At 39.8% G+C, this 15,161-nt stretch overlaps 1 protein-coding gene across 2 annotated transcripts; it reads right to left on the bottom strand.

The window, feature by feature from the left end:
- Window positions 1-658: 658 nt before the first annotated feature.
- LOC101769541 lies at window positions 659-14,961 on the bottom strand. 2 transcript variants are annotated; one of them, XR_214641.3, is made up of 18 exons: window positions 14,798-14,961; window positions 10,707-13,726; window positions 10,346-10,436; window positions 8,781-10,242; window positions 8,563-8,642; window positions 7,147-7,231; window positions 6,978-7,069; window positions 6,831-6,899; window positions 6,709-6,745; window positions 6,548-6,630; window positions 5,567-6,055; window positions 5,358-5,394; window positions 5,121-5,267; window positions 4,779-4,918; window positions 4,028-4,093; window positions 3,833-3,947; window positions 2,443-2,481; window positions 659-1,311 (listed from the first exon to the last, which is right to left on the bottom strand). XR_214641.3 is itself a non-coding variant. In XM_004956320.3 (18 exons), exons 1-18 carry the CDS (start codon window positions 14,944-14,946, stop codon window positions 1,175-1,177), a joined length of 6,249 nt encoding a protein of 2,082 aa, XP_004956377.2. In that variant the 5' UTR covers window positions 14,947-14,961; the 3' UTR covers window positions 659-1,174. The 2 variants fall into 2 exon arrangements, 1 of the variants encoding a protein (XP_004956377.2); XM_004956320.3 differs by having other exon boundaries at window positions 5,210-5,267.
- Window positions 14,962-15,161: the final 200 nt, after the last annotated feature.

The following is a 15,161-nucleotide window of genomic DNA, read 5'->3' as shown; positions in this document are numbered from 1 at the left end:
CTCAAGAATAACACGAGTAAGCGGCAGGAGAGCTGCCCGTTATTACCTTAAGGCCCCGTTTGGATCATTAGAATTGAATTCCATCCTAATAATCATAATTTAGACACAAATTAATTAAGCTAATATAATTGTATGTGGAATATAGTTGTATATTATAGTTGGTGATATGGGAGAGATACTTGTATGCTGCACTTCTACTATAGAGAAGCGAGTCTAAGAGCGTGCTATAAGAATTGAATTCCATCTAATAACCATAATCTATAGAATCAATTTCCATCTCCCACCCCATGAATTTAAGATTGGCTTATATCTAAACTTTGGAAAGTTGTGGAATGCCACATTCCAACATAAATTAATTTGATTCCAATTCCTTGGACCCAAACGGGGCCTAAGAAGAAATAAAGAATCCAAAATACAACACCAGAGCAGAAAAGTAAACGAACAAAAGCCACACCCCCAAAAGGGAAACAAATAAACTCACTGGAGGACCCAGGAGTCCCTCCAAAACAGATAAATGTCACATAGACATCATGTATCTGAAACAAACTTGTAGTGGTCAAGTATCTTCAACCGAATCCTTTTTAACTGTTTCTGTTGCAGATGTCCAAAAGTTCATTTAGGCCCACCAAATTCCTGGCCAAATATAAAGCATACTTGATAGGTACCAAGTTACTGCAAATTAATTTTCACTTCAATTTGTCAACATACATTTTTTACGTCACTGTAACTCAGAAGAATTTTGAGCCAATTGGCCTCACCAATGAAACAATCAAATAATCAACGATTAATCTGATATGTTCCCATGAATGACCTAACAACATTAATGGTCACTTTAATGGCTGAGCTCCTCATGTACAACAACGAGAACAAAAATGAGTCAATTCACATGAAAGTACAGCTACAATGGCCTGACAATAGGCTCTCTATTCCCCATCAGGTCTGTTGAATTACTGGTGCAGCAAACATGCTGCCATATAAGAACCAGTTGGTTGGTAAAACCCAGGCATAGAATCTGTAGTCATGCCTCATGTCGCCACAAATCATGGGTGGTTGTGATTCATTATATCTCATAGATGTGTTTGGCATGAGTGATTGAATTGATTTCGGCAACTTATTGGTCAGCGATCCTCTAGCAGGGTCATCTATATGCCTCTTTATTTCTTTCCCCAATGTCCTATTCATCATCTCTTGATGCAGCAAAAGCTGCAGCTTTCTTGTTCCTGGTAATTTTGCTTGCTGGGAAGTGAAGTCTTGCGTACAGTGGTCTTGGTGCTCTTGATGTCCTATCAAAGCCCCTCACACAGACAAAGCCTGCAGATGTGCGGAGTAAATATAAAAATTTATTTTCGCAAGTGAAGACGTTAATGGTATCATCTCAACAAGCCAAAAGATGTTTTATGCATAGCAATCTACCCCCATTACAGCTTCCACCCAGAGTTCATCTGGATTTCTACACTGCAATAGTATCATGTTACCTCAAGCATGCAAGGTCTATCCATCAAACAAATTGCCATTTGGGGTCTACAAACCTTTGTTACAAATGCCTAGCAAATCTCACTCACAAATCTAGAAATGTCCTAGTCGTAATATGGCATGCTAATAAGAGTAGCTGATCAAGTCTGATTCAGTAGATTTGGTTCTAAATTTGTTGAGTAATGGTTAGGTGCATAACTTATGCAGAGGACGGAATAAAAATTCCATTTTCCAAAAAAAAAAATTGTTGAGTTGATCTTTAGGAAAGTAGACAAAAACTGAATTTTTTGTCCCTATCATCAGCATTTTGTTATCAGCTCCAGCAGTGAAAACTTGACACAAGTGTAACAAAATATATTAAATTTCATTTGTCAAACACCATATTTTAAAATATTTCTAATTACCACATGCAAATTATGAGTACATTTGTATGAAACATACTTGTAGAACAATAAACTAACAATGGCATACACATTGTGGAGGCCATCAGCCAATAGTCAAATGCCAAGACTATTACTGGGGAACAGTCCCCTCTCAGCACCTAACGTGTGTGAAAGTTTTCATTTCACAGCACATGAAAAGTGGGGCAAGACCCCAATGATTTTTTCATTAGTACTCAATACAAACATCCCATACATTGCATAATCATTTTCTAGAACAAGAAAACAAACAAACCAAAACTAATAAAAAACATCTAATTCGTTCATCTTTAACAAGAAACATGAAAGTACTTCTTAAGAAATGAGATGTGTCACTACTGATTCATAACTATAGCTATCTGATATCACCTACAACAGTGCCCCTATTAAGCAACAAACTAAAAGATACTAGTAGAAGAGATATATGCAGCCAAAATAACAATAATATTTATGTTACAACACCACTATCCTTTTCTATAAATGCTATCTATAAACTTATTTTTTTCGTTCTGGAAATCATAAATAAAAACACAAACAGATAGATGATTACCTCTCCAAAAGCAATGTTGTATGTCTTCAGTTGATAGACCTGAAACATAAGTACGTAAAGCATAAGTAACCAGACGAGAACAGATCAGATGTTCCGTGGACGCACCGGATGCACCACTGTCAGCGAGATGCTTTTGCATTTCAGCCCCTGCGCTTTCATTAAATTACGACTGCAGTTCAACATTATCTCCAACAGCGGGTGCATCTGGTGCGTCCGTGATGCATCCATCAGGTGCACGGGAGCACCAGATGCACCCAGAGCACCTGATCTGTTCTTGTAACCAGACATCCTCAACATGGTCAAAATAATAAAACTCAGTTCCCCCCATCAAACTTTGGCTGTATACAATTGAAACAAAGAAGCCATGTCTTAGCCCACAATCATCTACGGAAATATACCTCCACTCTTTTTTACTTTACGTTTTTTTTTTTACTTTTCATGGTCTTCAAATTGCGACGTTGACCATTACTTTTCCAATGGTGAGTCTAATGATACAATTTTCATTTCATATATGTGGTAAAACTCTAAAAAGGTTGACATCACAGATTCTAGAAGCTCGAGTAAAAAAGAATTGAGGTAGTAAGATGTTAATCTCAGGATTATCCAGATGTTAACCCAAAAGATTTGTGTTGCAGCAGCTAGTGCAACCAATACCGAGGATTGAGGGGATCTTGGTTAGCTGCCTAATTACAAATTCCCACGTTCTCTGGATCCGTAACAAATTAGCTATAACTCTTAGCTTCCTAAAAAAAGAATTATTAAGAGTGTTTCCTATTTAAAGGGGAGAAGAGCCTATATGCTCCTATGAACTAAGGTTCATGGCACACTGTAGACAGAAGATTCAAATCCAGAACAATTTATCAAACTATCTCACTGCCGTTGATATAAAGGAATTCCTAAATTGTCAAGGCAGTGGCAGCAGCATAACAATGGTTCAACCAGAAACGTGAATTTATGGTATTGTTCATTTGTTCCAGTACTACATTTTGCCTACTAGGTCATTTCAGTATTTCGATTCCTGCTGGTATTTTGAAGTTACTAGAGCCACACAATCAGATTCCCCACAACAGGAATGAGTAGGGATGAAAATGGATCTGATACGAACAGATATATATGGATACGAATACTTCTCAGATCGAATTCGGATACAAATAGTGTTAGATGTGTCGAATATTGCTATACATCCTATTCACATTTCAGGTATCCGATTGAATCTGGATTCGGATACAGTACGGATATTGAATGTCCAGATTTGGATACACACTATCCATTTAGTGTTTGAACCCCTTATGTTGGACGGACAGATGGATAATATCCGTACCATTTTCATCCCTAGGAATGAGTGCTGCTGCTAATTCTGAAATCTTGGTTCTCATTATTAGAGAAGTACCTTTAAATATTGTAGGAACTGAAGTTCCAAAGTACACTGTTCTCCTAGGGAGGTTCCATATTGAGCTCCTTGGAATGTCTATTGGGTTTCGACTTGAGTCATGATCAGCGAATACCTGAATGTACAGTACATTTGAGAATAGAATCCTTGATTTTTAACTATAGCAAAACAAAAATAATCACTTTCCATTATTACCTCATTTACTTGAAAGTATGTCCCGTTAAGTGGGAAGCTTCCCCTCATGGCTGTTCGACATGGTATCTATGAAATTAATCAAAGAATGATTTGTCAGTACGAGAATTCAACTTCTATAAGGGATTAATTGTTTTCAAAAAGACTTAAGGATCCTAGTCCTTATCCAGATGGAACGTTCAAAATGTTTTTTGGAATATGGAAGTGGGAGCCAGCCAGTTCTAGTTGTTAGGAATAGGTAAACTGAAGAACATATCTTTTTTAGATAGCATATAAGTCCCAGATAAGTACACAGTAAAGGCTCTTAGGATCTGTTTCAAAATTTGCCTAGCAAAGAGAGAGGAAACATAGGTGCATGAACATGATGGCATGTGTAGTTACTACACAGCAACAAGCTACGGTAATCAGATGTAATCCAAAAACAGCTTGTCCAATAATCTTTCCAACAAATATTTTAGCTCCAAAATTCGAAAATAGATCTGAACTCTTTCTAGCAGTTCTGAATTTCCAGGCCCATTTTGATTCTTGGAATTAGGCGAGTACTCACCTCAGGCAAAACTAGGGCTTCCCCTGTCCATTATTTAATTTCATGTGGAAGACCATTCCAAAGAAACAGTATTCACTGGGTTGAACACGAGAACTGGCCAGCAGCGAGCCAGATTCCTAAATGCCAGATCCCATTGATTTTTTTTGAGCGAATCCCATTGATTTTTCAATTACTACCAAGGATAGATTACATGAATAGGAAACTTACTAAAATTGTTCCTCTCACTTTCTGAGCCTGTGCTTCTCGTATACTGTTGCAACTAAAGCATGTTGCACTTTCACAGAGTTTACCGCTCTCTTGGGAGTTGCAAAATGTCTGAGGTGCATCAGTTGACTGAGCTGTTTCACCTGTATTTTAAAATAATAAACATCAGCAACCTTTGATCAATCAAAAGCTTCAAAGTTCAAATTTATAGGTTTCTCCTGCCCCAACCCCTTGGTGTAGTATGGCAAGTAGGTCATGGTCGGGCTGTTTTTTTCATGGTTTTTTTCCTAACGGTGGCTTAGTGTGAGTGGAGTGTGTTGGGGAGGTTGCAGCCTCTCCTGTTACCTTTGTACATTTTGTACGACTTCCTTTCTTAATGAAATGACACGCAGTTCTCCTGCGTTGTTCGAGAAAAAAAATTATAGGTTTCTTGCCTGGAGTCCATATAGAAAGTAGATAAGGACAAGGATCATCAGGCTCTCTTTGGTCAAGCTGTACATAATAAGGAAACAATCATCATTATATCATCAACTATTGATGAACACAAATAGTGTAGACTTCTATAGTCTGATATGAACTTACTCCCTCGAGAAGTGGATGTGAGTCTGGCAGTTCATAGCTGCAAACATGTCGAAAATAAAAAGTCAAATGGTCACATAACGATCAACATCTCAATTCTCAAATATGAAAAATACGTCTATTCCCGTGATGCTATTCAATATAAAAATTAAGACACGACGACACAGCTGTTATAAGCAATAACACTGGTTTTGTTTGGAACAAGAACATACACTTGGTGCTCTGTCCTCAAGCGACTGATATTCTTGAGCTTGGGAGTTGGGATAGAAGCAGCTTCAGGAGTTATGGCAACCAGGGCCTTTGACATATCAGCATCTTCAATCTCAATGTTATTTGCTTGCATGTAGTTCTTTAGGTTCTGAGTAAACTCTGTGAAATTAAGCTTGATAGTAGGAATTTCTTCAGGATCATCAATAAAAGCATCTTCAATATCCTCTTTTATCTCTGCAGCCTCAGGTTCTAGTTCTGGGCTTGCTGGCTCCTCAATGATTGGACGGCATTTCTCCACAACATCGCCATGGGTATGCGAATTCCATTCAAGTTGACTTACGGGCCCAGAACTTATATTTGTCTGGTTGCAGCTTTCATTTTGACTTACAGTTCTAAAATTTGTATATGCATGGTTGCTACCCTCTGCAGCGGTTGGAGTACCAGATGTAACCAAACTCTTCTCTGCAGGTCCAGGAAGAGCGAGCCTTGCACTTCATCATAAACAAACTTGATATCAATTGACAGTCATCCAACAATATGGAAATCAAATCCACATGGCCCCTAGGTCTCAAAAGACACAGAAGTACAGAACAAGCAAGTCTATTTCTTTAGTAGAAATCATAAGGTGAATATAGCAAAAGCATCAGTTAACACTTCTCTTTTCTTAAACTACATCTGGTGAATTTATTTGCACTGAAATGAACATCTTCTGCAAATGCCATCTCAATCAATTAAGTTTGCAAAACCTATTAGGGCAAAATAAGATATCTTCTGCAAAATTCCATCTTTTTGTAGGGAGCTGATATGATAAACATTGCCATCCAGAATTAGTTAGTTAAATTTAGTCTAGATGATAATGTTTTCCTAAATATAAGGATTGCAATATCACCATGTTAGGTTTACCAGATTGCGAAATCCAAAACTCAGCTAGCCTAATAGAGCTATGGAATGTATATTGACATAACAGGGTCTTAAGAAAGTACCTAGCAAACGCACTTGCAAAGTGTTTGCACTCAGCTCGCATTGGGCATGCATTGCAATTTGGCTTACTTTTTGTACAGAACACCTAAAATGTGGGAAAATTTGTCAAAACACAGCACAACTATCAGTTGTCACTTTATCATATTCTCTATCTCATATTTACCTTTCCAAATGTAATCATTTGGTAGTGAAGCTCATACCTGAGAATACATAGTTTTGTTATATAGCCCACAATAAGAACATGAACAAAATCATGAAAAACAAAACTGGATTACTAAAACTCACAGTGTCCGTTGATCAAGCTTGCATAGTCGAGGCCATAGGTACTTCTGTATGTTCTCCAGCATTGGATACCTTCAATAACGCATCATCAAACTCCACTCGATAATGCATATATAACATGTGCCAACCATTGAGAATAAAGATACTTACAGCTCCAATAGATGCAACTGAAGAGACTCAGGTAGAGGTTGAAGGGGCACCCATCCAAGCCTCACACATATCCTACCAACATTGGTGTCCACCTAAATAATCAACAGATACAGATAAACACTCCAGCATGGCAGGATACTTGAAAAAACTGAGGAAAGGAAGGACATACAGGGAAAGCCATGTGATGGAGCGTCAAAAGACGCACACACTCTACACTTTTGAGTCCAAGACCTCTAATGCTTAAGAGGTAGTCCCTGAAAGAGACAGAAAGTAGTTTACATGTGATAATCATTTCAACAGCAAAAAAGTTACATGTATTAAGAAATGTAACCTATGTTAGACTTATATTATAAGCTTATACAACAAGGCTTATATTATAAGTTTATGTAATTAAACTGGCAATGTAATAAACGGAGTGTGTTATATCAAAAGACTTTTGCCATAACTTATTGAGAACAACAGACAAGGTGGTGCCTTCTACAAAATAAAACTTGTCAGATGTCCCTCCGAGCATCAGATTTCCTTCCCCATGTGTTTCTTGCTTTCCTACTCTTTGCTCTCACCCAAGGAATCCAAGACCAAGTACCAACAAGTAGCAGCTCCAGAATCTAAATCATTACAGGATAGAGCCAACTGTGCTACTCATACATTTGATGCAGCGAAGAATAGGGCTGCACCATCTCTATGGATCCAAGTCAAGAGCCAAGATTCTAGTAGCGACCCAGCTCATGCAGGTCATATGGAGGCAGCAACTCTGATGCCAATAGCTTTCGGGGTGATAGGATCTAGACAGCTCTCGGTAGCAATGGATCAGGGGAGCAACGGCGACATCGTAGGAAGGAGGCTGCTCTTAGCAGAGATGGACCCAGGAGGACACATAAGCAAGTAGCTGCTCCAGGAAAAAAACAGCTCTGAGAGGCAGCGACAAGGTGCCTCAGTGCGAAAGTGGCAGGATAGAGGATGTGACAAGCACAAACAAATGGCCAGTGAGCCAGCTGGCTGTGCAGTGGCATCATGCCTGTCATATATAAATTTTTCTTTACTTCAAAAAAAATATAAATTTTTTGGTAACATCAGTGAACTGACGAAGTACTCAGAACTCACCTGTCCTGATTTCTACTACATATTCCAAGATAACTTAGCTAAACACACCAAGCAAATAATTTCCGATATCAACAGGAAATTCCTGAACCATTTTCCTATTAAGAGATCTTACCGAAATAATGGATTACAAATATCTTTTTTGTTACATATAAGGGATTAAGCTAAAAAAAGTTAGGCCAACCAAATCAGCCAAACTAAACAGTACCTATGAGACAAACATGTAATAAGATAATAAACAATAAAGTGATGTAATTCTATTCAACTAAGGAACAAATTTACGGGACAGAGCTTGATTTGTAAAGGAAATGGCAAGGTATGTATGCCTGTATGGAATAGTGGATAAAGTAAAGGAATACACAGTAGAGTATGAGGTATTGCTAGTTCAATTTCACACCAAAGAGCAATGGTGGAGGCAAACATAAAGAACAAGTGCATTATGAATGTTAGCTAAACAAACATTTATCCAGTTTATCCAGCTTACTTTGCTTTGTCTGGATCAACATAGTGCAACCATTCAAGATCAATGCTCCCATGGTCTCTCACCAATCGATTTAGAAATTCCTACAGGAGACATTAATAAGGATCAAATTTGGAATTCTGATAAATAGGCAAATCTTCTGAACTGTAAACATATTTGTATGACCTATGTATGTCATATAAAATCTCATTTGTGACACTACTACTTTATACCACACTTACTTTTATTCGTTCTGCCAACATGTTATTCATTCCCCGCTCTCTAATTGTTTCAGATATTTCCTTGACATCTGCTTGCCTTATTGTTTCCCAATCAATTGAGTCCTTCGCATTGTGGCCTCTTTCTTTTTTTCCAATATTGCAAAGCACTTCTTTTCTTAAAATATCCCAATCATAAGTTCTTTTCTTACCAGTCCCGACTTTTGACTTCTTTGCTTTTGATCCATCAATAGGAACTTCAGAGGAAACTTTTTTAGCATCTCTGGAATTATCTGCCATGTATGAAGCAACTCCCTCTGAGATTTCGAAATTTGCCTTCTTGTTTTGACATAAGTTTGAAGAATATCCATCTCGAACCTTCACTGTCTGAATTTCAACCTTATCAGTCGGTTCTTTGAATTCTGATTGAAAATTTTGATGTCCAATTGGCTTTGTGCCGATAGTAATTTCATCTTGCAGATTTGGATTCCTGTGTTCCGAACTTGATGGATGAAAATATATATCAACTAATGGTGACAGGTCAGCTCCTTCTGTAGGCTTAGAAGGTAAAGGACTCTTATCCTGACTTAATGAACCATTCTTACCATATAACAGGGCACCCAAAGAGTCAACCGTTGTGGGTTTGATTGTACTGGGAAAACCATGATCAGATGAAGGATACTGGAAAGTAGTTTCAGCTTGTGTGCCATTAGAATAGTCCACAGTGTTAAGGGCAGTGTATGATGAGGATCTTCCCAAATCGCTGCCAGAGGCTATACCACCAAAATGAACTTGGCCATTCTGTTGATAAGTATCAGAAGTGTAAAGATGATGATGTTTTTTTCTGAGGTCTTGTAACTCGTTGAGGGGTGGCCCCTTCTTTGTAAATAAGTCTGGAACTTCACAATACTCCCATGATGCAATGTTTTCACTATACTTGCTCTTTATCTCTTGCATCCGTAAAAGTTCTGTATATGTCATTGAACTGCTGGTACCAATAGGCTTATTTCTGTGGACAAAGGCCTCTGCTGTGAACTTTAGTGGCGTGCTAGAAAACATATGCTCGTTTCTGTGAAACAGGTAATCTGGGGAGTTTTGAGATGAAATGGCAGAGTTTTGTGATGAAACAACATCTTCCAGCGACCCATTTTCAGCTTCAACAAAACTCTCAGCCCCAGCAGCTACAGGCCTACTCTCATGGAGTCTAGCTGGCAGCTTCCAATAAGAATCGGAATGAATTCCTACACCGTCCAATCCATCTCCAGAAGAACTTCCAAACAATTCAGTACTATTGCTTCCAACCTTTTCTTCTGCTGTGATTAAGGAGCCTGCTGTGGTGCTTGCCTCTTCAACAAGGACTTCGCCTTGCAATTTGGTAGCATCACCAAAAAAACTCGAGCAGCAACCATTATCTTCTGAAATTGTAGGTTTTTCAGAGACTTCTGGCTTTGCAGGAAATTTTGCAGAAAGAGCCATAAAGGCAGAGCTGGAAAAATTAGAACACAACAGCCAGAAAAACAACATTAGTTCCATATTGAAGCCAGAAACCAATTGCTATTATTTTAAAAAAAGGACTAATTCTTAGAAACCTGGAAAGATGATCCGAAACATTCTGAGTAAGGAAAACCCCCACTACTGAATCCACAACTGATCCTTTCCAAGGAGAGAAACGCCTATCTCCTGTAAGCAAATAGAAGTAATCCAGAGTTAAGATCCTATCCTGCAAACCCATAGCTACTATACAAACCCAATGAATAGGTACAAAAACACAGAACAAGGGAAGCACATTAAAGATCCATGACTATCCCATTAATATTAACTTAGCAACCATAGCATGGAAGTATGAAATGTTAGCAGTTCTAAGAAAACTATTTATACATACTCAACTATATACTAGGCAACGAACAGAATGCCATGGTTAGCAGTACAATATAGAAATGGCAGTGATACCTTGAACAAGATGCATGCGGGCAATAAATGAATCAACACGTCCTCGGAATATTTTCCTTTCTTCATCCAGCCACTTCTCTTTATCCTTGTCCATCGCTTCTGCACCATCACTCATATCTGGTCCCATTAGTAACTTCCACATCAAAGTGGTTACTGGATCAAGGTCCACCTTGGCCCGAGAACGTTTTCTTTTCACATTTCCCTCAAACGGAATAATTGCACAAATTTCTCTTTTATAAGGGACAAGAGCACCATGTGGTTCAGCTACTCGAGTCGTATCCAATTTGTTAATGTCTAACAGCATTATTTTCTGAATTATGAGATCTAAAGAGTCTATCGATGGTTCTGGAGCTTCAGAAACACTTTCTATAACTCTTTCCAAAGTAACTGTTCTTGCACAAGAGGCACCTTCTGCATGAGGTGCCAAGACAGAAGAAATTCCCTCATTCTGTAATGGGTCAGTGTGGCTCCCTTTTGAGATAACTACATCATGAACAACCTTGTCTTTCCTTGGGCGGCCCCTAGGTTTTGGCTTCTCCCCAGGTTTTAACTCCTTCCTGGGACGTCCTACTTTTCTCTTCTGACTGGGTTTAGCTGCAAAGGTTTCTTGATTATTCTCAGTCCTCAGAACATCATTACTTGTTATTGGATTTGTTGGATTGGTAGGGGTCCTAATAATTTCCGCAGAAATCTCCGGATGATGAATCTCTGTTCTCGGAGTGCTTTTACCTGTTGATGAGTTAATTTGAGTGCCAGGAGACCTAAAATGCTCCACATTGATGCTTCGGCCAAGCTCATCAGGAGGAGCAATGCAGACACTGTTCTGAGTTTCATCTTGCGGAGAAATGCAATGCTCGTGCAGTTTAGCTGGTAAGTCTGAACCTGAAACCATGTTACCTCCCAAAGACTGGAGTTGATGACTTCCAAGTCTTGCAGTAACATTATGTCGCTGCACTGGCAACTGTGTGCATTCTTCTGTTACCAAACTGAACTGTTTCTCAGGTACTTCAATGGAACCCCTGAATGCAGTGCCATGTAGAAGAGATTGCTGTTGGACCATTTCCATGCTTTTAGCCATACTGTTTTGTGCTGATCCTACACTGATCATTCTCTGGGAAGCTCGGGATTTCTCATGGGCTATCAATCTTTGTGCATCAGCTAATGTACAAACATTAGAGTTTACTGCTGGAACCAGATTTGCATTCTCACTGTTACACAAATATGGAGATGAGGAAGAACAATTGTCAACAGCTCCATTCAGACGGTAATCGTGATTATTTAACCTCATTCTTTTATAGATTTCTGGAAAATATGATGCCTCAGGGATGGTGGAATGCCAAGCATTTACAGATGCCAACCCATTATTTTGGTGACTGAAGTTCGTACCTAACATAGTCTGAGCATCATTTGAAGCAGTTTTTTCTCGTCTGCTATCCATAGCATGGATATGTGAGGAGTCCTGAGAAGCATGAGACCTGGGGGCTGCTCCAGTATACCTGTATGGACCAGTAATCCTTAAGTGGTCATCAGTTGTAACAAGTTGATTCAAATTTTCCATCACTGAATTCTGTTCGGTATTGGCAGGTGGGCTGCGGTTGCTTGCCAATATATAACTACCAGGCATTTGGTCTGCCGTCACTCCGTTCCTTGTATATAATCTTTCAAAACCTTGAGTTTGTGTCATTGGATATTCTGGCCTTTCATAACCAGTAAGCAGCTGGTTGGCCATTTGCTTTTGTCTTAAAGAAGCTGGAGGAGACGAAAGCAAGTTTTCAGTGAAATCGGTAGGGATGCTCTGCAATAGAATGATCGAACTGTTGATGTCAGGTACATTTTTATGTGGTATGCCATCATGGAGCTCTAACAAAGGATTTGGTTCTACCATTTCTCTTACTCTGTACTGAAAAAATTGCGCAGGGCTGTCTGCAAAGTTAGTGTGCTCATTTGGTATCTGATTCAAAGAAGAATTGTTGAGGTCTATCAATACTCCTTTCTGCATGTTATGTGCAGGTAATAACTGTGCATTAGCCATCTGATTTGCATGGGTGTAAACAGAGCTGGTGGTCCAACCAGCATGGCATGCTGACTGGCTTTGAACATTTCTTTGATTGATGGAGGATATAGATGGTTGATAATCCTTAGGGTCAGTTGATAATTCTGTCACCTGAGTTGGAGTTCCAGGATGAGCATCCTCCTGATCATTTTTCCCATCATAGTTCAAACATCGCCTAGCTGATTTCAGCTCAGCTCTGCAATTTGAATCAGCAGCCTGTTCTGGAGGAGGTTGACCTGCTGGTGTATTTTTACGGACATACTTTCTCTTGCCAGATGGTTTTTCGTCCTTGGAAGGCTTTGGAGTTGTGGACTTTGCTGTCTTGGATGGTTTTTCTTCTTTCAAGACCTTTGGCCTGTGCTTTTTCCTCTTAGACTTTTGTGCTGGTGTCTTGTTCAAGTCAATACCTTCAACTGGTCCAGCACCATCTCCAGTGCCTATGATCAACCCAGCATCATGCCTAATAGCTTCAATTGGCCCAGAATCATTCCTGGTGCCAACAATTGACCTAGCATCACACCTAATGCCTTCAATTGGCCCAGCACCATTTCTGGTGCCTACAGTTGACCCAGCATCATACCTAATGCCTTCAACTGGCCCAGCACCATCCCAAGTGCCTATAATTGACCCATCATTTCTAATGCTTTCGATTGGCAAAGCACCATTTGTATTGCCAAACGGTGCATATTCTTTCTCAGATGACAAGAATGTAGAAGTTCTACTATGCACCTCTATAGAAGTATTGATCTGAGATGGCACTACAACATTTGCAAAACATAGACTGGCAGTGTTCTGTGCTTGGGGTGGCCATTGTCCAAAATCCTGCATATGCATATTCCCTTTGCCTACTCCATCTCCCAAGCTGATGGCAATAGCTGGCAGGCGACAAACAATAGTGCGGTTTTCTTCTAAGGAGCAGCAATAATGGATAAAGCAAACACTCTCACTTGGTCCTTGCAGTCTCCACCTGCAAAATATCATGGGGCATAGCATCAACTTCAAATAAACTAGTTGATTAGGCAACTATCAAATATACACTGACATCACATTGCACTTATCTACAGCCTACAGTATACCAATAAGAAAAGCAACAGGGCAATTGTTTAAGATCAGAAACCCTCATAAAATAATCAAGACCAGAACAAAGAAAACATAAACAAGAGTATCAAACAGCAACAACAATTTTATCTGTATAGCCCTTTCCACATAATAAATATTTCACTAGGTGTCCTTTTGAAAAATCACGAGAATGTTTGTCCTTTAGTGCAAAAGCATCACACTTTTTTACTAGAATACACAGGAGAGTTGCGGCGAAGAGTTGTACTTAACGTGGTGAAAGAATATTCTGCGGGGCCCATGTGTCCCCACACCACTGCTCTTAAGTAACCATAGTTGCTTTAAACCCCTCTAGCAACATTGGCTAAACCCATCTAGACAGGGCAAAGTCTGTAAACGGTACCGTTTCGCCTTTTCCCTTACTCTATATAAAATCATATCTCCATTGACCGCCCTGCTGTCAATAATTAGGTGAAACTCCCAGTTCCTGGGCTGATCAAAGGATCATATTTTTGTCCCCAGTAACCAGCTATCCCAGCGCTGCACCAAGACGCCATGTGGCGCCAATAGCATTTGGTACAGCCATAGCCACAGCCAGGCTCCCAAGCACACAAGCGTGCAAATACATGGATACATACAATCAGCCCACCGCCCCTACGTCTCCTGAAGAATAACCCGACCGCCAATCCAGACCACAATAAACCTCTACTTTAATCCTCAAAAGAAACGAATTGCGTTCCATTTCCATAGCTGTAAATTGCCCGCCGAACCTCCAAATGATACAACCCCGAATCGGGCATGGAATTCAGCACAGGGGTGGACATGGGTGTACATATGCACACCCGAGAATCTTTTGCAAAAAATAGAAGTAACTGGGTATAATACATATGCATGTAACTGGGTCAGATCCGAATACAGATGGCATACATTAGGGTTTGGAGTCCTTGGTTTCGCGCAGCGTGAAGGGAAGGGAAGGGTGTACCTGGTGGCTGCTCGTCGCCGGGAAAGGGCACCTGGTGAAGAGTGGCGCCGCTCGCGCAGTCGTCGTCGCCAGGAAAGGACACGAGAGAGGGGAAGAGGTAAACGGCAGTGGATGTGAACGGGGGAAGTCTGCTTAGGGGCCTCGGGCATCAGAAACTTTTACACAAAATCGATCAGCCACCCACACTACCAAATGGACTGACTCGAGATGGCTGGGGCCGTCGGACCGGCCGAAAGCACAACTCCTTGCACTATTTTTTTGTTTTTCCTAATCTTTATAATTCAATCTGCCAATGAACCTACAGTCTAAAAAACATTAATCCAATAAAATAATATAAAATGTAAAGTAATTCTTAAAAACATGA

The sequence above is a fragment of the Setaria italica genome, chromosome II (genome assembly GCF_000263155.2).
Source record: "Setaria italica strain Yugu1 chromosome II, Setaria_italica_v2.0, whole genome shotgun sequence".
In the NCBI taxonomy this organism is placed as follows: Eukaryota; Viridiplantae; Streptophyta; class Magnoliopsida; order Poales; family Poaceae; genus Setaria; species Setaria italica.
Note: the sequence above shows the minus strand (reverse complement) of the source record. Positions and strands in the feature narration are given on the sequence as shown.

Bases quoted from the DNA above. Each gene is read 5' to 3' on its own strand.
- LOC101769541 (XM_004956320.3), bottom strand. From the start codon at position 14,946: ATGCCCGAGGCCCCTAAGCAGACTTCCCCCGTTCACATCCACTGCCGT. The intron at 6,900-6,977 runs GTAAGTATCTTT...GCGTTATTGAAG, and splicing joins CAGTTGCATCTATTGGAGCT to GTATCCAATGCTGGAGAACA. The intron at 5,268-5,357 runs GTAAGTTCATAT...TATTATGTACAG, and splicing joins CACATCCACTTCTCGAGGGA to CTTGACCAAAGAGAGCCTGA.